The following is a 24,647-nucleotide window of genomic DNA, read 5'->3' on the forward strand; positions in this document are numbered from 1 at the left end:
GCACTTGCGCCACATTGCTCCTCTGTGAGTTGAGTGGGCGTGGCTGTGGCTGGCTCCGCCCATCCGGTGGCACCCATTCAGGAGGCTACCGTAATCCCTCTTATCCATATTAACACTTCCTTTTTAGCCGGTTATTGCAGCTTACTGGCGCAGCACAGTGCAACGCTCGCCAGTAATAGCGTAACGTGAAAGGATTAGTGTAAAGCGATTGAGTTAGTAAAAGTGTAGCGCTCTCCCGGGAAGCGTAGCGCGGAACGATCGTTGTAGGGTGGCGTAGTTAACTCCAACTCGGGCTAAATTCTGTTCTTTGAGTTTTATTCCGCTTTTCCTCCTTATCTTTACTTATGTTTTCGTGCTTTTTGCATGCATTTTGTTCTCATCTTTCTAGGTTTTGGGCGCCTGAACTTCAACTATGTTATACTCCTCCCCTTCTTTCATTTTGAACAAGCTCCCCTAGGCAGTGCTATCCTCGTGCCTGCGCCGGTTGCAGAGTGTCCATTTTCGCGGCGGTCTAGCGTGGTTTCAGCCCTGTTTTGGAGTGTGGGATGCAGTTTCCTCAGCTTTATAGCGGATAAACTGCTCCATATTGCGCAATGAAAGAGTGCGCGTACGGCGGAGCAGGCCGCAAAGATAATCTAAGATCAGCCGCTGTGAAATGGCTTTTTTCTGTCGTTTTCAGCGCGCTTTGCTGAATAAGAATTAACCGGTCTTGTGATATTTTGAGGTTAGATTTTGAGATAGTTGGGTCTAGTCCGAGTAAGAAGTAAGAATCGCATTTATGTCATCTGAGTATGCGTATATGCGTTTCACGCATTGCAATGATTCAATTACTATCAGTCTACTGGCAAATAAAACGTATACGTGACCGGTCTTTCGAATTGAGCGATCTAAAAAGCACATTTAGCAAGCTCAAACCCATAATGGCCGGTCCGTTTCACTCATACAGCTCATTGATTTGCCGCTGCCGTATTCATAGTCCGTGCACCAACCCATTACCAATCGTTCAACGTCCGTTCTGCACGCTCTTAGTTGACGCTCCACGGTGGTTGTCGGTAGTGCAGAGCCACCCCTGACCGGCCTCCGCACCTCCCCTACTGGACAGCTATCGATTGCCGCCCCTCCCCCTCGCCGGCACCCCCCGTGCCGCTTCCCGGCCGCTTCCCCAGGTGTGAGCCGCCCGAGGCGCCCGAGGCGGCGGCCGGTCGAAGAGCTGCGCACGGTCCGTTGGGCGGGTTGGAGGTGTGAACGGGCGCCGTTGAACCGGCCCAATAGTCACGAGCGAGGGTTGGGGTGTTGGAGTAAAGCCATTGATCCATGAGAGGATGGTTCACGTTGTGTTGTCCGTGATATTGCTCAGTTTTGGGGATATGATTACAAGTAGTTACAGATATGTTGCCATTGTGTTTGAAGTTAGGTATTGCTGACGTATCAGCTGGTGCTTGCGTGCTTCATTGAAGTTGCAGTGTATGTAAACATTGTTTAATATTAGTAAATGGTATAAAATACATTTGCGATCAGTTGAAAAGACATACTGGTATGACGATTTAACTCCTGCCAATGAGTCCCTCTGGCCCTATTCCGCCGTCTTTTGCTTTTATTTAGCTCTCAGACGGACGCCGTGGAAGGCTGTGACCGCAGTGTTATCACTCTTTCCGGCTGTCGTTGATTGTGAATCGGTAGGTCAGCGTTTTGGTTACCGAGCCCCCAGGCCGGGACTAGTGGGTGGTAGAGTGGCCGGTTTTATGGCGACTACAGACCCGTCGCCCAGTGGACAGAATAGAGCTGCCGATGGCTCTCTTCAGAGGCTCGGACTTAGTGGAATATCCGTCAATGGATGTGTTGTCAATCCTTACATGGTACGTTGTGTGCTTCATATAATCACACCTATAGAGTGTTGTTCGTTGAAGTTTTGGCGAAGTTGTGTCATTAATAATTCGTAAGTAGACATGTTCTGTTACCGGAAATAAGGTTATGCGTAGTTGTGCAGAATATTTTACTTGGCAGTGCAGTGAGTGCACTATGCATAAATAATGCTGCTTCTCTGGAACAGCAAAGCAGGCCCAACAAATGCCCTACGAAATTTTCCTCATCCCTGTGAGGACAATGCCATTGTCTTGATCCAAGTCTTACGTTACTCTTCATGAATCCATGTCTGCTTTCCTGCATTTGTATTCATAAGCCGATCCATGAGTGCGGTACTTTGTAAATTCATGCTTTTGAAGCGGAACCCTCGTCCCCATGACGTTTCCAGACGTCATCAAACTTATATTCTAGCTCGATGACTTCCTGAGGCGTATACCAGGAAGTACGACAGAGCATCCCCGCGGCCGTATTTAAACAGCTCGAAGGCTTTCGTAAAGACTGAATACTTTTGTATTCGTTGGGACAAACCGCATAAAAGCCCAACCGGGGCACATGCAGCATGTAGTTTCTGCTGAAAGCATGCAGTTTCTGTTGAAATTACAGCGAAGAGACATAACACGGTCTCAAAGATGGTCACCTGGGGTCTGGGAGTCCGGTTAGAATTGCTGGGATGGCGCGTCTGTCGTTGGGTCAGTTTCTGTGGCCTGTGGCCTGAGGCTGAGGCATGAGGCCTGAGGCCTGAGGCCTGAGGCCTCAGGGAACGATTGGATTGTGATGCTTGCCGTCGCGTACACCGTAATACTAATGTCTTTGCACAGGACATAGTGTCATATGATGTCCTAAAGGTGCAGTATCATCCAAATCAATGTTGACCCCCGGAACTGAAAATTTCAAACGCAGGAATATCTTAAATTTATGGGTGTTTGGATTGTGCTTTTGTCCTTACATGGGTGGTATGTACAGTGTACACTGAGCACATTTTTACCTGCACCTTGCGTGTGCGGCATGAACGTCCTGTTCCTTGATGTGCGACGTAAATTAAAAAGTGCATGTTTCCGTGTTGCGATCTGCTGCTTTGGAGTTTGGACCTTAGTGGGAGTGCGACACAAAAACCCTCTTTACTGGAAGGCAAGCGGTCTACAGAACGATTACTTAGAGTCGCTGTCCTTATCAGTATGGTGTGATTCGTGCTTCTTTTCCTAGATATAATCAATCTTCAGCACCTAAAGTGATTAACTAAGAGACACTTTTTAGTCTGATATTAAATAGTATATAGCACCCAGAGAATGCGTTCGACATTGTAATCCTTTTTTAGCTCTGCAACGGTCTTGTATCATGGTCCTTGGTTGCAGGAAGGCCGTTCCATACGGTTTATCCCACAAATATGCAGTAATTTGGAACCATTGGCCTCACAGAGAACTCAGCTAGAACGTTGTCATTACCAGTCAGGAATGCTTCTAGGACTGTTCTTGACTTGGACAACGGCCTATAGACCCCGTAGGAAAGATGCCAAGCTTATTGCTCACCCAACACTTCACCTTATAAGACGTAGTGCGCATTTCGCTAGTTTCTTTCCTCAACTGTCAAGGACCATCCAACTATAATACGTCAATCGTTCAGGTCTCTCGAACCATCAGGCTTTTGAAAATATCATTTATCCGTAATAAAGTTACGGTCAGAATCAAGAAACACACAGAAACATTGCGCTGTACCAAAACATCGACCCATCGTAGTCTATATTCTGCATTACTTCTATACAGTATGTCTGGACTTGGATTTGTCTGGACTTAAAGAGCTAAAAGTACCAGTTTGTTGTGTTAGTGGTAAAGTGATCTGAACTCACTGCTAACTCGTTTTTTTTTTTGGTGAGCTCAGATCAACTGTGTAGACCCGCCAGTTTCCTGAAAATGACATCCTCGTACCAGGAGATTTACGGAAAGGAAAAGCGCGACCCTGGCCAGCGAAGCGAAGGCAACTGGTCGAACGGGTACGACCTGAACTGGTGTTTTGCGCAACACGATGCTATATTTAGTTACAGATATTTCCTCGGATTTGGAGTTGCTCCCAAGTGGGATCCTTTACGGCGTCTTTGTAGGTTACTCGTGGTGTGCTTCCATTTGGGCGGGTCGCGGAGTTTGAATGAAATAACGCCATGCTGGCTCCGCAGGCAGTAGTGTCCGTGCTAGTTCTACAGTTGTAGCTGGTGGCGATATCCTTCTTCAGTGCAGTTAGTCTTCGTTCGTTAAGTCTTAGTTAAGTCTTCGTTTCGATGAAGTTTTCAGCCAATGTTTCTCTTCAGTCAAAGCGCTGTGTAAGTTATGCTTATTTCGACGTTACGTAACTGAATTCATCGCGAAGTTCCATGTTTTGAATGAGGGTAAATGGTCTTTCAGACCTTTTAATGTTTTATGTAACCTGAAAAGAATGAACCGTGTTCTCATGGCAATCTCAAGGAAGTTTCTGCAGATATAGAACCCTGTAGATATTGGCTGTTGCCCAACTCTGAACCTTTGCGTGGTATTATTTTAGGCGAATGTCTATGATGCTTCTCATGCTTGTTAAACTGAGTGGTTTCATCGCTGTTGGTTCTTCTTCAGCCATTGCACGGACGACTTCCGGTGATGAATTATTCATAATGTGTCTGATCCTTTGTCGAGCTAAACCCTGGGGGCCCTACGGCTTTGAATACTGCATCATGACAGAAAGGATCCTGGTTCAGAAGGCCTGTTCCAATGAAAGATATTTTGTTCTCATAATATTTAGAATGAGAAGTTCTTTATGAGATGAGAAGGCCTATGTTAATGAATATTTTGGAATGTTTCTCTTATGTGTTCTTGCCCAAACTGCCGTGTTGAGAGTTTGATACCATTATCAGGCGAGTGCTCGACGCACTCACGGCAAAAGTGCTTTCATCGGGTTGATGTGGTGCCGCGTTTTGCTGAGCGGTCGCAGCCTATGTGACCTTTGGGGCCCATTGGTCGCTGCTGAGCGTGAACTTCTCGTGACCTCTGACCTCGCTGTGACCCGTGAGGCGTCACCGACTGAAAATAGCCGTCCCGCGACTGAAAATGTGGGCCAGTGGTGTGCCGCTGCTAGTAAAGGCAGTCTTACTCAGTGACTTGATGGAGCGTGAAACAGGCATCTGGAGTGAGCTACTGAGGGCATTTGCAGATAGATGTTTTTGTCAGAGTTTGGGCCAGTTTGGGGTGTTGTTTATGGTACCGGAAGGGAGATATGTTGGCGCCATGTCAACATTATTTACTTGTCTGAGAATAAGCAAGATCGATAAAGTCAACAACGATTTGGCACGGCTTCATGCCAAACTCAACAAGATTTGACTATGTGCCATTAAGAATGTTAGAATTCTTCAAGCACCGGACACCACTATCATAAGCTTTTTCTCCTCATTATGTCACCTTTTTCCTATGCAATGTGCACACATGCATCTATAATACATTTCCAAGTCAGTCTATGACTCGATGTGGGTGCAAACAGCTCAGTAGTTGGTATGAGTGTATGATTCATTTATGAAACTTATGCTTCATGTTGTCTTTGCACATTCTTTGCCAATGCATTTCTTGTGGGACTTTGATGAGCAGTCGACACGTTTCATGAATAGGTATGTATGCATGTGACGCAGAGAATCAAACGGATTGCATGCTCTTTGCCGTTTTCTTGTCAACATGGCTATTTGCCAAATGGCATGCGAAATTGCCGTCTTTTAATGTCATGAATTTTTCTTTTGACATCAAGAATAAAGTTCAAGTTGCATGGCTTGGCCTTGAGTCCACATCGTTGCTTGCCCCCCCCCCCCCCCATGTCTATGTCTTTGGGCAGGGTTGGCATTTTTGCCGGCAAAAACTAGTTTATGCCATTTGCCGGTTTAAACCGGCTTTAACCGGCAAAAAGTGGCAAAAACTGGCAAAAACTAAAAACCATCACAATGATATGCCTAGACATGGATTTGAACATGAAACATTTTAAGGAGAATTCGGTGAAAGCTTTATGCTTTCAAACAGAAGTGACATTGACCGTTGAAGTGTTCTATAACTCAAAAACACTTTCATGGGCTTTCCATAAGGAACCAGTAAGACGCCTTTTGGGGTTGACAAATGAGCCAGTGCAAGAGTGAGTCCTGCACAATCAGAAGTGCGAAGGGGTATCTGCCACTGATATGCGCACGGCACGTGGCAGCTTTGCCCCACTCTCCCCTACATGGAAATGCATTCTGTGGGGGATGTCTACCGACATGCATAGACATTTTAAGCAGTGATAAGTAATGAGGCAAACTTCAGAATATTTGGTGCATCTCTATAACATCCAGAAATGCATTTGTACATTTCAGATCCATTCCTAACTAGAAAAGTTGTGGTTTGGGCCACCTGAGTTTTATCCAGTTTTTGCCAGTTTTTGCCACCGAGGTTTCTGCCAGCCGGTTTAAACCGGTTAAAACCACTGGCAAAAACCAGTTTTTGCCACCCCTTGCCAACCCTGTCTTTGGGGTACAAATAGTGGGGCCGAGAGGGAGGGGGATGGGGGAGGGGGTATGGAGAAGGGTGATGGAGGGAGGTAATAGGTCAAGCCGATCGAGAACCCCCATGACCTTTGACCAGACTGGTGCCCCGGGCTGACATGACTTTCCACTCTGCCTTGCTGTGGAACCCTGCGGCGCCCCTTTATCCCATGGAGACTGGCGGGGGGGGGGGGGGAGCTGTATGGTAGCCACTGAGCGCTATTTTAGTTTTAGTGGTGATGGAGTACGCTCAGGCAGATAAGGTTAAAGTTGACTTGTGCGTGATTCCCTGATATGAACATCCAGTCCACGTTAATAAATTCATTTTCGATTTTGTGAACCAAATCAAAGTGCGTACATAAAAACGTGTACATCTATACGTATAGAAAAATGGGAGTTGTGCAAAAGCATGCAACTTTATACAAAGTATACAACTTTGCTGCACGGCAGTACAAATAATAAGCGTTTGAGAGTTAACTTCATTAAATATTAATCTGGTTACACGTCTATCGCACTTTTTGGAATATTGGCTCTTTTGTTTACTTTTCTACGTTCTCCCTTGGTGGTAAATAACGACAAAGATTGTGGTCAACAGACACATAGGACGTCTCGACATTTTCTTTTTCATTTTCTTCTCGGACGTTGCCTCGTTTCTAAGACTCGTCTCCGACTCAAGTGCCAATATCTGAGTTCTCAAGTGGATATCTGACAATATGGCGCTGTTCTCCTGCTGTGCATCTCTCACGAAATTGATTGCATCACGGATAAGCTTTGGAGATGATTGAAGACTCTCTGTAGGTACTTTGCGAGACAATTGGAAACACTTAGAGACAAAGACGCGCCTAGGAAATGTGGAGAAGTGTACTGAGAACCAGAATCAATGCTGGGCTACTGGGGATAGTATCCAGAGAGTTTTTCTTTGAACGAGTGCTTTCAGGTAGTATGCTGTGACCTTTAAACTTTTTAGGTCATTGGCTCTTCGATTGAGAGCTGTTGATGTCGATATCTACTTCAGTCCTGTAGATAAGAACAAATTGCTAGTCAGGCTGTTCATTGTTTTGTAACGATGAGCTACTTGCTTGGCTGAAGGTGTTGACTAAGTGATGACAAGCATGCATTGAAAGGCGACAGTAATACCATTCATTAAAAAGTCGTGCATGCACTAGCGTCAATCTGGGCAGGATTTCATTCAGGTCTGTAATGCTATAAATGGTACTAAATTGAAACTGATTGGGTTCGGGCGACGGACATTAGACAGTTCTGCCAATTAAGTTAATTATGTATCGTGAGCGGTGCAAAGTGGCTCCATTGGGTCACCCCACTGCATAGCTATTCCTATCATGTGCGATTCTATTTCAATCAGGAACGTTCTCTGACTCATTCGAATCCGTCAACTCATGTTTAGCTACCTGGCCAGGTTGAGAGCGCTGTTTAGAAGCTCCTTTCGTTTTACTTTTTTGCTCTGAAACCCCTCTGATATGATACCTTCTGTCTTCTGATAATCAGCCAACGTTTTTTTTTTGTTTTTTTTTTGTTGCTAACGTTTATCCACAAATCACAATCCATACTCATCACTGATTGGTGCGTTTTCTCGTTTCATAACATTATTGACCATTATCCTACGGTAAGCCACCGTTGATCGACCGTGGTGCCTCCAACAAACCATCCTCATTATCCAAGTGGTGACCGGTGCTCCGCCCGAACAGATCCTATCCGATGCTATACGTGATTGAGTGTAATTCTACGCACCGGATAAGCCTGCCCCAGCTGTGGCTGGTTGCCATGACGACGTGTGTTGTGTTTTGGCCGCGGGGCTGGCCTGGGGATCTGCTGGATGCGGAGGATGAAGAGGCTGTGGGATGGTTTCTGAGCTGTCCTTTAATGATTGGAGTTGATAGAGGTTGGAACTGCGCTGCTTTGGAAGCTTCTTTCTGAAAGCATATACCGTTGAGGGATGCTGGTTTGAAGTTAAGCCTGAAACAGACTCTTTACGCAGTCAGGAAATCCCATGCGAGAGTCCTTGCGAGAGTCTATTCAAATATAGGAAGCACACTCGCATCAATCCCACGCACCTCCCACATGCGATTGATGCGTGCAGGAATATAATGTATTTGAATTTTGAATAGGCTCTCGCATGCGATTTCCTGAATGCGGAAAGAGTCTGTTTCAGCCTTTAGACGCGTGTATTATGGACGTTTGTTTAATATTTTTCCACCTCTCTCATGAATCCTTGAAGCAACACGTGGAAGTGGAAGTCTAGAGATATATAACTTGTCAAGCAATATTGCATTCATTTTTTATTACATTTAAAGACATTTTAATAAGAAGCTAACCCAACGGCGGTTGCTCCGTTAACGCCCTTATATTAACCGTTCTCACCGAGCTCGAATAACCATTAATCAACAAAACCGAGTCTTGACACGCCTGTTTTATCTCCTGATACGGGTGAGACCACTCCCGTTAAAAAGTATGCCGCTGTTTGAACATGTCTCGTCTGATTGCGATTTTATGTCTGTCGTCGCCCTTAAACGAGACAGCTGCCACTGTCCCACAGAACCAACCACTGCCTATCAGGATCTCAGCAGGAATTCACGACGCTTCTAGCGATTCTCAGCGCGTATTGGCTTGACACTTGTCTTGCAATATTGGATATCAAAGTCTTCAAACGTGATCTGCTTATGTAGTATTGAATAATTGTCAAGAGCGTCTTTATGTCGATGGTGTGGCGAAAAATGTGTGTCGATATTGCCGTGATATTGCCAATGGCCCAATATCAAGCTTGCCAAAAGAACGTGTGTGAGTGTCATACCTGACGTAGATTTTCTTTCGTTCCAGGTGAGTATGCAGCAGCGTCGCGGTGGTTTGGCAGCTTCACATCTTGCAGCTCTGGTGACACCTTTGGTGGTTTGGTGAATGGTGCCACCGCTCACCACTGTCGCCATAATCGTCGTCACGCGAGAGGCCCCGAGTCACGGTATTGTCACGGTATAATCACGGAATTGTCACGGTTTTGTTACGCCGTCGCTGTAACCAGACGATAACCAAATGCTATTTAATATATGCAAGATAATATTTATTTTCTTCGGACACTTCATGACTGACCATTAAAACATTCCATAAACACAAATTTTGTAAATAAACCCATCTAACCAAGAACACGGGCTTAAAATGAATGCATTTTAACCCAGGCCATGTTGGTGCGAAATTCTGACATGATCCTGCCATGTTTCTGATCCTATGTCACGCTACTTGAGATTCTCACCCATCTTATCTCATTGACATTCACATATCATATGTCTCTGGAGATCCAGAGCCTTATCATGAAAGGTCACGGTTTCAGGGATGGCGGCTGCATATTAGACTAGTGATGTCAATTTCAGAAATTTTGGAAACCAATACCAAACCGATACCGACCAAAACCACTGAGAGTATACCAAAACCGAACCGATTTTCAGAAACAGGGGGAAATACCGACTAGATACCGAAATCAGGGAATTATCAAACAAATGCTTCAAACTTTCTCAAGACATATGATAAGCCTTGAAAGGTACCTAATACTTTGAAATAAGGTAACAAAAACAAATCAGGCAATCTCTTAATCATTTGCATTGCCAAAAAAAAACATTCATAACTTATTTTGTAAACATTAATAAATATTCAGGTCAGTTATTTTACTGGAATGTGGATTCAAGTCAACTGCATGAGGTGTTAGGAAAATAACTTGAACCCTGAACCTTGTCCATGCCTGAACCATCAAACCTTCTTTCAATTCAAGTCATTCATTTCGAGTCCGGTCAAGACAGGGTTAAGTGTGTATCATGATCCAAAAGTGGTGACCCAATTGACAATGATGGGCTACACCTTGGGCTGGCTACACCATTAATGTAAACAAAGCCCATGATACCTACAGTTAAACCCAAGTAGCATGGTGATTGGTGACGATACTGACGCAGCCAATTTTTCTTCATAAACAAATGTGTAACACAACAAAACTTGATAAATAATTACTTACGAGACACACTGATAGATAGCAGACACCACTGTAATGATATCGCGATGAAATCTAAGTAAAATGTCCATAATTTTACGGAAGCATTGACACACGTCACGTGTCATCTCTTCCATAATGGCGGCCTTACAGGCGGCGGCCATTTGCAATAATGATTAAACTGTATAAAATAAAGTTTTTCTTTTCTTTTTTGCTTAAGTCCACTTACATCAAAATTCCTTGTATAAATTTTGACATCTTAAAATTAATTCAAGAAAGTTGTAGGCCACTTTTGCTGAAAAATGAAGTACCAGAAAAACAGAGTTGTTCAATTATTTTCCATTAGTTTTTGAGCTATATCGGTTCCTCAACCTGGCGCAGCTGCGACATTGAAATGTTTTTAGATGTGTTCAGTTTTGAAACTGCTGTGTGCGAGTCAAGCCAAAAGCCAATTATATTTTATAAGTGCTCATGATTAAATTGCTAGCGATCTGTATCTGTTGAGAGAGCAGGATAGAGAACACTAATTGAAGAAAATAAATTATCCACAGGATCATGACAGCATCGCTTACTACAAGGCTTTTTGAAGTTGAGCGAAGTTGAAGATTTGTGGGGTGATGCGGGTGATGATGAAGTGACAAATGCTGCCTTAAATATTAGATGATAATGGTGAAGCTAGTGCTGTATTAAACAGGGTTTTGGATAATGTAATTGCATTGCAGTAAAATGGAGAGGAAGACAAGGTCAAGATCAATCACAGACTCCTCAAAACAAGTCAAATTTGTTGCTAATAAATGCTTTGGAAATTTTGAGAAAGGTAGTTTAAGCATGTTTTCCAGCATACAGTGAGTTCAACATTAATTCATGTTTATGTCTTGCACATTGGCTTTCTTTGTAGGATAATTTTCCTCATGGTATTGGAATTTGCTAACACTGATAAGTTGCCATTTAACATTGGTAGACTGATGTATTTGATATTACAGTTGATGTGTTTGCCCATTTGTTAGGACATCATGCATTTGGGAGAAATGTGTCATGATTGCCATTTTTCTTCATCCAGTGTCATTTAGCAAAATCAAATTTGAGTTCAGAAGGTTTATCAAAAATGCTTTCAAATATTTTATGACAGTAGTTGATTTTCATGATACCGACAAAATACCAAATGCTTTTGGTATATAATACCGAATACCGAATCGGTATTGGTTCGGTATCGGTATACCGAAATTTTGGTAACCGATTGACACCACTATATTAGACTCATGGTGACCTCTTTATCAATGCTGACCGTATATGCTGTTTGTTTAATAATTTTTGCGAGGGAGTTACGATATAATGAAATGGATCTCCCGAGAAATATGGTTGGCTGCTTTAAAAAAAATGTTCTATTTGCTGTTTAAATATAACCTTTCTGAAACATAAATTTCTGAAATACACTATAGATTCTTTAAAGATGTAGTCCATCGATTACTGCGTATACATCCACCATTGTTTCCTACTTATGCACCGTCCATAACGCTCACAGTCTCCCTTTCCCATAACGCCTCCCCTCCCCTCCCCCCACCTCCTTCCTCCCCTTCCATCCCCTCCCCTCCCCATCCCTCCCTCCCTCCTCCCTTTACCCCTCTCTCTCCCCCTCTCTCCTCCCTCTCTCCTCCCTCCCTTTCCCCCCTCTCTCTCTCGCCCCCCTCTGCCGGATATCTGAATCAGTGGTGCCTGTCCGCGACAGAATACTGCTGTGTTGGGAGAGAGATTCTCCACCCAGCAGCTGATGAGAGTGGCGCGTGAGATATCGTGTAGGTAGAGCGGGGAGGAGAGTGAGAGGCTGGGAGGGGAGCATGTTAGAGCTGCCAGATTTGTGGGAGAGACGCTGGTTTCGTTGCCAATAACTCAGACAGTATGGAGTAGAAGGGGTGGTGACATGTCTTGAATGAATATCAGAGCGCTCTTTGTGGATCTTTCAGTGTCAAGGCCACTGGATTTCTCTGGCAATGTCGCTATCGAATGGCTCTATTTGTCATACCCCGTTGGAAACAAGGCTCAGGATAGCATACATTATACGTCAACAACGAGAAGATCGATACTTGATATCATTTTTCAGTCGCTTGATATCTTAGTTCAATTCTTCGCTCGATGGACTAAGAAATTGGGGTTACCGGAAGCTTCTGCCATCCGTTTGTTCCGCTAAGCTCCACGTCCCGCATTTATATTGGCACGTTAGGTATGCATATCTTTACTGTAACGCATGATACTTTTTGCCATGATTATTTTGTTTACACGTTTTGAACCAAACGGAAGATATATTTTGAATGTTATCATCGCAAATTTATTTGTTATGGTATCCACTATCCAGCGTTGTCTTTTCCGGCACGGCACCCCGCCTCCTATTGGGCAGATACTGCCCTGTCCTGATTGGTCGCAACCCTGCGGCTATCTCGCCTGTGATTGGCTATTTCCGTCGGGGCCAGATTAGTTGAGCGTGGGTTGTCAGCGTAACCCAGAGTGTTATCGCGATCCTGATTGGTCGGGCCCCGTTGGGACGCACCCCGGTCAGCTGAGGTCATGACCTGTGTGGCCATAGGTCAGCTGGAATTGGGATTGGTATTGTCAACTGAATTCACTTGAGGTTAAGCTTGTTCATTATATCATTGACGGGCATGAACAGCACAATTACGGGCGTTAATCGTAGAGGTGAAGGATTTGAGAATGTTGCGACAGAATAACGTTTAAAAGCATTACTGTATTGCGGCGCTCCCATAGCTCTGTGTTTGCTGGCTTATCGCATCCGCATTTCCGGCTGCAACTTAACAAATGATACTAGCCAGAAGGCGGAACTCAAAATATATACCCGCCTTTCCATCTTCCATTTGGTACTCGCCTTTATCGTCTCTTGTAGCGGGGCTATTGCATAACACTCGGATCATGAGATCCGCATCGGACATTGCAACTCCCAGTGGATTTTAGCTCATACTATGACGTCACATCTACGTCATTCTTCCGGAGACGGGAGCGGATGTGCTCGAGATAATTGTAACACTATAGAGATTTTCTTCGAAAATGTGCAGAGAGAGAGAGAGAATTTATTTGCTCATATACAAAATGCATCTTTCATCTTATAACGCGATTGGCGTAAAAGCGCTTGGGGCGCTTGTGACACGACGCCGCTCACATCAAAGCTAGTTGAAAGTCAATAAATACTATCTCAACTACCACGTGCACACTCCACACACAGACACACACGCGAGCATACACGCGCAAGTGTATAGTATATATATATATATATATATATATATATATATATATATATATATATATATATACAACAAATAGGTTTAACTACAGCCGACCCTGCTCCAGCCGAAGCGCCCGTCCCCTAGCCCCCTCCATTGCGCCATTGATGTGTTTGTGTATTTTGCTCTCGAAACGCTATTCCTGTCTGTAGGTGAATCTCCGTGTTTGGAGAATGAAACATTGGACAGCCAAAGCTGTGTTATGTATGGTATTTCTATTTGTTTGCTGTGGACCGTTAATGAGTATAGCCATCTTCTTTTTGTTTGTGAAGCTTAGAAAGTTGGTTCCTAGAACTTCTGTTAATCTACGAAATAGGTCAGATCGCTGAGTGTTGAAGAGAGGACATATGAGTAGAAAATGTTCGACGGTTTCTTTTGGAGCACCACATCGGCAGATGGCTGAGTTGCTTTTTCCTAGAGCATATCTATGCTCGTTTAGTACTGACGCTTGGAGCCTGATTTGGGTATGTAGCTGGTTACCTACTTTAGAGCCTTCGCTAAAGTAATGTGGAGCTGCCTTATCCATGCCCATAAGTGCATGGAGCGTTTTTTTGAATAGCCTCCAGTTTATTTCGCTCCTCAAGGCGTCGGAAAGTTCGTTCCATATTTTAGTTGTGGCTGGAACAAAGGATCTGGCATAGGCAGCTGACCGGGCAGCTGGTACGGCACGCCGTGTTGATTGTGTGGAGCGTAGTTCCCGATTTAACTCTGTGGCTCTGGTCTGGGGGATTATGTCCTTGATATAGTTAGGTATTCGGTTATCAACTATGATTTTGTGGTAGAGTTCGACTCTATGCGTGCGCCGTCTGTCTTGCAGCGTTGTCCAGCCAAGCTCTGCTCTAAGACCAGCAGTCGACGTCCGTCGAGGCGTGCCTGTGATGAGGCGTGCCGCTCTATTTTGTGCCTTTTCGAGTCGGGACTTGTCATTGGCTGTCAGATGGCAATCGAAAATGGTGTCACAATAGTCGAGGTGGGGCTGAATGTACATCTGGTAAATATGAAGTAAGATCCGTCTTGGCACCAAAGATGCAATAGGGAAGAGAGGACTCAGCGTGCGATTGAATTTCAATAAAATATTATTTACATGCGACTTAAATCTAAGGTCAGTGGATATAGTCACCCCAAGATGTTTATGGGAGTCTCGAATGGGAATGATCTTATCGTCAAAAGTTAGAGCTGGGATACGCGCATGTTTGTAGGTAAATGTCTGTTGGGTGGTTTTATCTGCATTAAACGTTATTGCCCAATCATATCCGTAGCGTTTGATCCGATCAAGATCTACTTGAAGCGATCGCTCAACTTCGTGAATATTATCAGCATTATGACTGGCGTGTAATGAACTGTCATCGGCAAAAAATAGCATTTCGTTGTCAGTCATACTGCTGAGCCCATGCAGGTACATAATGGCTAGAAGGGGGCCTAGGACAGATCCTTGTGGCACTCCAGCTGATATTTTGCGTTGGGTAGAAGTAGCCTGGCCTACCTGCACTATTTGCTTTCTTCCACTTAAATAGGATTTTAACCAATCAAGATAGGTGCCTCTTATTCCGAATTCGATGTCACATTTCGCTAACAGACCCTCATGCCATATTTTTTTCAAAGTATCTTGAGATATCTAGATAGATGACTGTATAATCGTCACCAGAATCCATAGCTCTATAAAGTTTGTCAGAAAGATAGCTAAGCTGAAGTTCCGTGCTGTGCCCTGGGCGATAGCCGCTTTGTTTTTCTGTTATAAGTGAATTGCTATAGATGTGGAATTGCTATAGATGTATAGATGTGCTATAGATGTGCAAGTCTTATAAGAAGTTCACATCATATACGAGATATTTCGTGAAGATGTGGGGATTTGTTTACAGAGATAAGACCGCCATCCGGCTGGTTTGGGAAAACTTTTGTAGATGGGGAGATTTATCTACCGAGACGGCAACTCTATCTAACAGAGGATGTGACTGCAGAAGGAAATCCGCTCATCTAGACAGTCTGTCTGGTTTTCTGTCTGATTCTGTCTGGAGATGTCTGCTGCGAGAAAATACGAGACAAGTTCGTGGCGGAGCTACTTAATTCTCGCTAAGCTGAGAACTAGTGAAACATTTTTTTATTCTGTCCGGACTTCGTTGAGATGATGTCATATTGATAATTATTAACGTAATAATATATTGATTGGAAATCGTTCACGGATAGGTTTTATATGTGGACGCCGGAATGATATGGCACATGATATTGTTGGAACCCTATCTTTAGGTATCGCTAATACAGGCTTTCATTCCATTAGCTTTCCTCTAAAATTGGACACACTATTGATAAATGATGAATATCTGGAAGACTTGCCATGATGTTTCGCCGCATTGAACGCCAATGAAGCTATGTTTGCCGTGCATCTTCAGCTCCTCAGTCGGAATATATCACGTGTGATCCTTCTGTATTAAATTTATACTTGCTTGTCTGGTCAGGTGTGCTATCCGCAATACAATCCGTTCCTGTCACATCACCCGGAATTCAACAGAGATCATAGCGCATTCAATCCTCTTGTTGTCACTTCCCCAGACATTTCAAGTTTTAGTGGAAGGCATTGTCATAAAGCCATTACGGAGAATGGAACATGGGTTAGTGCGTAGTATTGTTGGTAGGAAGAAGCAATAATGGGTTCCAAGTTACAGCAGGAAGCAGAAGTTTCAACCCGGAAAGGTCGCTCCCAGGGGCCCAGCTGAGACGTATTCAAGAGATTGACATCAAGTTGGCGCCACGGGGAAATGGTGTGGAGCATGTGTTCTGAAATATGATTGTGTTGGGAAGGGTCCAGATAATATTTGTGATGAGAGCGCTCACTGCACTTGTTACACTGCAACGAATAACGATTGCTGCGGTTGCACCGATGTTGTGAATTGCGTCAAAATATCCAATTCTCCCCTCTATCTCTTTCCCGTCCTTTCCCTCTTTTTCTCTGTCTTTCTTGCTTGTTTGCCGTAGACGTACTCTTTTCATTATATTTCTTCCTCTTCCGCTGGTTTCTCTTGCCGTGTTTAACTAACAAGTCCATTTTAGCTACATTGTTCATGACCTATTCTTTGGCTGACCCAGAAGCTACGAACCCACGCTCACGTCTTTATTGAAGGGAATGAATTGGCCGGAGCGGAAGTCGTAAATAACGATCAATAAATGCTCAATCGGTTGGATCGGATGCGCGCAACCCAAGCATGAGCTGGGGAGTCTGTTTGCGAGCCAAAAGGGAAGAAAAGCTGGATTTGAAACTCCTCTGCTCTCGCTATTTGCTCCCATGCTGATAATATTGGTATAATTAGGAAAAGTTGTCTTACATTCTAGCTATGTCGCTTACTTAGTTTTGTTTCTTATTTTGGTGCCCAGGTTTTGTGGATGTGCCCCTCACGTCATAGGCGTACATTTTGCCCGTATTATTTATGAGCATGAGTCTCATTTATGATTTTGCAGGGATGTGCAGCTTTTGCCGATCGAGTGCTTGTTTATTATTTATGGAGGAATGGACGTGCACGGGAGACAATAATACCGTTAATTCTACGCCTTCTCACGTCTCTGTTATTTTTTTTACACCACATATCATTTCACTTTTCTGTTGTTTGTTTTTCTCCCTTACCCCCACCTCAGGACCTCGTGATATTGCATTTTACTTAGCGCCGCATTGCGCCGGCACTGCCCCCCCCCGCCCCACCCCTCCCCATCCGTCCCCCAGGCCCCGCCCCACCCCTTCTCATCCCACCCCAGGCTGCAGCGGCACGCGCTGGTCTCAGCACTGGCCAGCCGGGCCTGCCTAAGCATGTCTGTGGCGGGGTTAGCTGCTGAGGCATAGATAGCACAAATACGATGTTGGAATTGAAGCAGTTTTGGTTGATAAGTTTTTTTTTCGTAGAAGTAACGTAACTATGTTCACATCAATGTTCAGAATCAACCTGCAGTGGCTCATACCAAAGGCCAATTTGGCTTAAGTCCTAACAAATTTGCTTACGCTAAAATGCTAAGGTAGATTTCGGATCATTTTCGGTCATCAAATTAAGGGTACACTTGTCATTGGTTTTTGACATGCATACAATTACAGCATCCCATATTGACCAAGCATATTTGGGCATTCATAGTCTGCCCAAAGCATTAATGAGCGAAGCGGGGGCGAGGGCGTTTGATTGGCATCTTCTGTCTGTGTGCCTCAGTGGGTGGCGCGATTGAATATGGAACTTTGATGGGTTTGATAATAGATCTGCCAGTTTCGGTAGTGTACCGATTGTACCGATTTCCGTTGTGAACGCCGGGCCACGTGGGTAGAAAGCTATGATGAATGTTATGGAACACAATTTTCCATTAGTTTACGACTCGTAAATAGTAACTTCTGACCATTGACCACTTATACCAAACGCTGACAATTACCTTTCGGTATTGAATGCAGAATGCTCACTATTGACTACTAACTGTTGACCACCAACTACTTACCTACCACTGACTTTTGACCACTGGTTCCCGACCACTGACGACTAACCGCTGACCGATAACCTCTGACCACCGTCCCCCAGCCACTCGTCAGCCATATCCCGTCCCCGGCTCGCCAACCAGACGTCTGGGACCTGTCTACATCGACTAGTTGGACCTGACAGGGGCGGGATCCACGTCAGGCCTCTACAGGAGAGACGGGGGGGGGGGGCAGAGGGGGCAGAGCCAGACACCGAGCTCGCGCGCTATTTATAGTGGAGAATTAGAGGTGGCAAAATGTGGACCCGGGGACCCGGTCTATGGAACCGGTCTGGACCCGGACGGGTCCAGACCGGGTCCCCCAAAATATTTGGCCGGGTCCAACCGGGTCCTATCAATTCCCTGTGCTTTATGGTAAACATTAATATCTTTTATGCTTTGGCAAACATAGTCATAGTTGATGCAGTTTCCAGTTCATAAGTCCCAATTCCACTTTTGAATTTTAATATTCCAGCAGAATGGGCTACCTATTCTATAGCATACTGATACTGGTCAGTCTTGCTTCAATTTCTTATCTTGTCACCTACAACAGAATAAACAAGTTTAAGTGCTAGCAATCCAGAAAACATTTCACCAAAATCCAAATGTTTGTACGGATCACTTCCATTCAGTTTGCTGTACAGCACCTAGCAATATTTTGAGCTGTAGAAATCAAATACCAATAACATATGTTGGTAAGTAGGTATGACTGAAATCCATTTATAAATGGACACAAATACAATTGAAGCAAGGCTGACCAGTGGCATTCTCACCTGCCTTTTCAAAGACATTGACATACCAAAGTCACTATGCCCACCGGAAATCAGAGTTCATGTTTGATATTCAAATGCATTTCATAACTCAAACAGCTTTGAAATTATTTCTATCACGGCCAGAAGACAACTCATAAAACCAACATGCCCTTGCATAAATACATAAAGCTAAAAATGAATCCAAGGCATTCTCCAGAAACCGTAGTATTGATCAGATTTTAGCCAACTGGCGCCGCATGGTGGCGCTAACAGAGCGTACTATACGTATAGCGCTCTACTAGCGCCATCATACGGCAGCAGCTGACAAAATACTGAGTCAATACCAATGCCCTTCTCCAAGGCCAGTGATTCCGTGTTGATGTGAAAATGGCGCATTTGAGCGTCATATATGCTATACCTTACGCACGCTAATCTACTGCATAAAAGTTACAATTCTGGAACACGTTCGGGAAGAAAGTCTCAGAACCCTTGGTATTACTATTTATTCTATGTCCAGGTACTAACAACAAAATGTAGTTTGTTTTCTACGTTAATAAATTGGCACTTAAGTCATGATCGCAACCGCAACTTGCAGTACTTGCAGTAAGTTTATTGCCATTACGATTTTGCAGTACTTTAACCCCAACAAAATTTTGCAGTGATTTAACGCCTGTTTTGGCATTGCTATCGTGTCGACATTTCTGGCAAACCTCACACAGTTTTCATGTTTCTATTTTGATTTTGAATGTTTTATCGTTTGGGGCCTTTGATAGTTGATAATATTTGTAAGGACTAATGAATTTAATTCTAAAAACGAATATCTTTTACCAAGAATATTAGAAAAGGTATGTATCAGTATGGTTATCTTGTTCCATGTTGATGTTAGGTTCTTGTTCTGACTCTGGTGAAGGCACTGGTCCATGGATCCCCAGTTCACATCATTTTTAGCAGCTGTAGTAAAAGTGGCTTAGGTTAGCATGAAATTCATTGGTCTACTTACTTCTTATATTCTTAAATATGACCTGAATCTGGTTCCAAAATACAAATTGTGAAGCGAAGTGAAATGACCATGGCATGAGTTTTTTTACTTTGCAACACAAGTATGCCCAATTGGAAAGAAACTATTTTCTTTTGCTATACCTACAACTGTACACAATTTTCATAATGAATTTCGGGAACGGGTCCATCTGGTTCCAACGCTGACTTAGACCGGGTCTGACCGGTTCCAGAAATGTGCCAGTCAGACCGGGTCCGGGTCCGGGTCCCAAAATTTTCCAGTTTTGCCACCTCTATGGAGAATGCTCAGACCGGAAGGCTTGAAAATATGTATGTAGGCCAAATGGGGTGGTTGGCGTCCTTTGTCACTGCGATTTAGGGGTTCTTTGAAGTTTCCTGGATGCTGTTTTATTACTTTTTTGTTTTTGTTCCAACATTATTTTGATACCATTATCATACCGTTTTACTTTTTACATGGCTTTTTACGTTAAAAACCAGTAAACAAGGCGTTTCAAAAGTAAACTTGTAAAACAAGGTGTTTTACACAAGGTGTTTTACAAGACTTGAAATCTCCTGATTATTTGTATTATCAGTTATCGTTTTTATGGGGAAATATTTATAGCCAACTTAATCACTAATCAGCATTGGTGGAACTCGAATTTTTACGCATTTCTTGACTTTTTTGTTGACTGAGTTTCTCAAGACTATACAATCATTTTCATGTCGCATTTAGCGGTCATACTGTTGCAAAAATGTATCTCTCACTACCATCATGCATCGATTACACTACTAATCGCTATTTCCACCACTGCGCCGCTACCGCCACCGCCTCCGCCGCCGCCACCGCCGCCCGGCCACTCTCGGTGGCTATAGCCGGCCGTAATTGCATTATTGTGACATCTGCTCTGTGTCGGGACGACGCACTAGCCGCCGTATGGGCCTCATTGATCGCTATTATTGTGATTAAACGTGTGATCTGTAGGTGTGTTATTGTGATGCGGGCTGTGCGAAGTTGAGACGCGTGCTTTGCAGCAGGGCTGCGGAGTCGGAGTCGGAGTCGGAGTCGGAGTCGGAGTCGGTCGGAGTCGACAGTTGTGACCGGAGTCGGAGTCGGAGTTGGAGTCGATTTTAGAAACCCGAGCCGGAGTCGGAGTCGGAGTCACCGAAAATCTGTCGACTCCGCAGCCCTGCTAGGTCTGCGGAGTCGGAGTCGGGAGTTGGAGTCGGTCGGAGTCGACAATTCTGCCCGGAGTCGGAGTCGGAGTTGGAGCTGGTTTTTGAAAGCCGGAGTCGGAGTCGGAGTCTGAGTCGCCGAAAATCCATCGACTCCGCAGCCCTGCTTTGCAGTATTGTTGTGATTCCAACGGGAGATGCGCTAGGCTCGATTCAACCAGCGTCATGGAATCAGTGGAGTCAGTGAAAATGGATTCAGTGAACATGGGAGGCCATTAACGTCAACATGAGTGGGGCGGATGTTGCTCGTGGGGTCACAATTCATTTTTCTATGAACATAAAAAGTTATCATTTTTCTTCTCAGTATCTCCACTTTTTGCATTTGAACGTGCTTAGATTTCAACTTTATTACACCCACATCTATCGACTCAACCACAGGGGCTGAACTTTATCGCTCACTATTCTACACTGCACATATAGGGCACATCTTCCTTCCTTTGAGCCCGTCAGTGCCCACCCTCACACTCACCTAAGCAACTCTCCCGAACATTCCGTCAACCTCCATCCCGCCACGATCATGACGGAGACCATGCCACAGCTCCTGTAGGACCTCACGAGACCTCACTCCCCCTGGCCGGAGCTTCTGTTGACCTCACGAGACCTCACTCCCCCTGGCCGGAGCTCCTGTAGGACCTCACGAGACCTCACTCCCCTGGCTGACCTTTGGTGTAGTCACGCCGTCCGTACCTCGGTGGGTCTCCAGGGGTCTGGGTAATCACATACTATCCTCCGGTTGAACGTGCAGGGACGCTGGGAAATCTACACTAGGAGGTGACCTCACCGGGGCGCTACTGCTAACGTGGGGTGAATCGAATTGTGGTCTGTGTGAGGGAAGTAGTCTCGTCTCGTACCGATGACATTTATTGCAGTCTGGGGAAAGGGAACCTTTTCGTGCGTGTGTTATGCAGCGAATCGTTTCCCGTGCTGATTCTGAAGACTCAATGCACAATATTTGCTATAGGCATTGTGCACCAATTACATAAGTGACATTCCTCTTTGCTTGCTTGATTGGGATCCCATGTTCTTCTGCATGCATTCGACACGAAGTTTTTCGGAACTTATGTGTAATGTATATGTTCTTAATTTGATTCCCTGTCGTCCAATATCACATTCCACAATGGCTCATGCTTTCCACACTTCGAACTCCTGATCTTTTTTGTCCTTTATGGCCATTCTTTTATATAGGCCTGTATAATTTTTGCGGTATTTAAACATAAGACCTACAACATAAACAACATTACATGGTATCCGAAAATTGCCCTTCGGAATTGATTCGAATTGGTGTTGGTATCCTGAAGTTAAGCATTTGAGTCCCACCGATAAATTTCGAAAAGTTACTGCCCGTGCTCTCGCCCATTTCCACTGCACCCCAGCTGACCGCTCTCTCCCCCTCGTCTCCAGGTGTTCCGTTCCCGCCGAGCCACAAGCTAACATGTGCCGAGGTCTTCGATCCCCGCTCGGGCAAGCCGCGGCCCGAGGTGCTCAAACAGCATTTCATCCTCGAGGGTCGGATAGACGAGTCAGCCGCGCTGCGGATCATCAACAATGGCGCCACGCTGCTGCGCTCCGAGAAAACCATGATCGAGATCGAGGCGCCTGTCACAGGTTAGTTAGAGGGCGACGGGGGTCACGGGAGGTTATGGGTCAGTCAGAGGTCAATTGGGGTCACGGTCGGAGCTCACGGGAGGTGGAGGTCACAGGTCAGTCAGACGGCGACAGGGGTCACCTGAGATTATGGGAGGAGAGTTGAGGGTCATTAGGATGGGGAGGTCACAGGTCAGCCAAAGGTCACTAGTGTGGAGGCTGTTGGGCGACCGGGGCGGGGTCAGTGATCATAGGTCACCAGGGGTCACAGGTTAGTGTCGTGGGGTTGTGAGGGTGGATTTACCGGTCATTTCAAACCGGTCTATGCGGATGTGTCAGTACTCAATGACACCTTACTGGCTAGGGAAGCTCCTAATTGAGTTCGTAAGTAAATTTCACATTGTCTTGGGTATCAGAATTCGAGCTAAGGTCATCAACACAGCTCATATGATAGAACTACCCTAGGCATGTGGACAGGAAATTGATAAGACGCAAGTATGATGGTATTAGCATCAACACTCGAGTCAATAGTTTAATCAGCCTGAAGCGGATAGTCAGTGACGCTGTGCCACGTGGTATCATGACAGAGTTGGACGACCATGACGTCATCCGTCTACCGACTAAGACGCTGCCAAACTGATATGCTTCTATCTTGGACGGGTGGCGCGGAAGGTTGCAATAGCAGCACATTGCCACAAAGTCTGTCAACTTTATTTCAAACTGAAAACGGGACGCGTTGGTTTGCAGTGGATGACGTCAACCGACTGTGACGTAATATCCGTTGACCAGTGTCGTTTAAACCAAGGAACGTGTGACGTCATACATCCGGTAACGACGCCAAAATGGATGCCTCAGAAGGCTTTTCTTATCCTGGGCCATTATTAAAATTACTACTCGCATCTTTTACATCTGCTTGTAGCTTCTTAAGATCGTCTTTGGGTAGTTATATCGTACGCTTTTGCGTCTTCTGAAACTGTAGCGTGTCGCCTACGCCAGAATGTCGTTTCGAAGAGACCCGCGTGTTGCTGTTTCCGGAATAAACCGGATAAATCCGGAACACCTGGGCGGAGTCGACCCAGTCAAAGCCAAATTTGGCAGCCACCTGATCACTATTTTGGGATCACAGATCGAAGACCGATGACGTGGATTGAATGAGGAGTGGAGGGAGGGGAGGGAGGGAGGGAGGGAGGGAGGGGAGGGGAGGGAGGGAGGGAGGGAGGAGAGAGAGAGAGAGAGAGAGAGAGAGAGAGAGAGAGAGAGAGAGAGAGAGAGAGAGAGAGAGAGAGAGAGAGGAGAGAGAGAGAGAGAGAGAGGGATGGGGGTGGAACTCATGGGAGAGAGATTGAGGGAAGCTGCTCCGTGCTGACTTTTTCACATTTTGTTGTTTTCCGCAGTGTGCGGTGACATCCACGGTCAGTTCTATGACCTTATGAAGCGGTTTTTTTCACACTTTGTTCTCATCCTTTCCGCAGTGTGCGGTGACATCCACGGTCAGTTCTATGACCTTATGAAGCTGTTCGAGGTTGGCGGGCCGCCATCTAGCACAAAATACCTATTCCTGGGAGACTACGTCGATAGAGGGTACTTTAGTATAGAGGTAAGTAAAAACATCGTCTTTGGGGATATATGTATGATGTGTGCCGGGGGGGGGGGGGGGGGGACGAATATCGTCTATTGGCGGTTGTTATTGATAGAGAGGTGATTCGTATGTGATGTGGTAGTTTTTTTTGCAGTTAAAGTGTATATCAACGTAACAAATCCACCATTATGTTTGGTTATCAGGTATACGATGGATTTCTGTGATAATGGCTAAGATTTGAGTGACGATTTCACGTGAGAACGTCTAAAGAAGTAAGCACACACGTACGTGTATTCATGGAATGCTCTAGCGTTGGTTCCTATGAATATGCTGTCCTTTGTACTTTTTGGTCTTGAGTGTGGGTGTGTGGGCTTTCGTG

General features: G+C 44.9%; 1 protein-coding gene across 1 annotated transcript in view; it reads left to right on the plus strand.

Annotated features, from left to right (window-relative positions):
* LOC122366039 (serine/threonine-protein phosphatase 2B catalytic subunit 3-like) overlaps window positions 1-24,179 on the plus strand; it is a gene marked incomplete at its 3' end in the record, with an annotated part of 65,891 nt that extends 41,712 nt beyond the window's left edge. The window contains exons 2-3 of the mRNA XM_043337797.1: window positions 22,507-22,710; window positions 24,084-24,179. Coding sequence (XP_043193732.1) covers window positions 22,507-22,710; window positions 24,084-24,179 — 300 coding nt within the window. The remainder of the gene's footprint in view (window positions 1-22,506; window positions 22,711-24,083) is intronic.
* Between the last annotated feature and the right edge of the window lie 468 nt (window positions 24,180-24,647).

This window comes from Amphibalanus amphitrite, unplaced genomic scaffold, assembly GCF_019059575.1.
Source record: "Amphibalanus amphitrite isolate SeventyFive unplaced genomic scaffold, NRLGWU_Aamphi_draft 000780F_arrow, whole genome shotgun sequence".
NCBI classification, from domain to species: domain Eukaryota; kingdom Metazoa; phylum Arthropoda; class Thecostraca; order Balanomorpha; family Balanidae; genus Amphibalanus; species Amphibalanus amphitrite.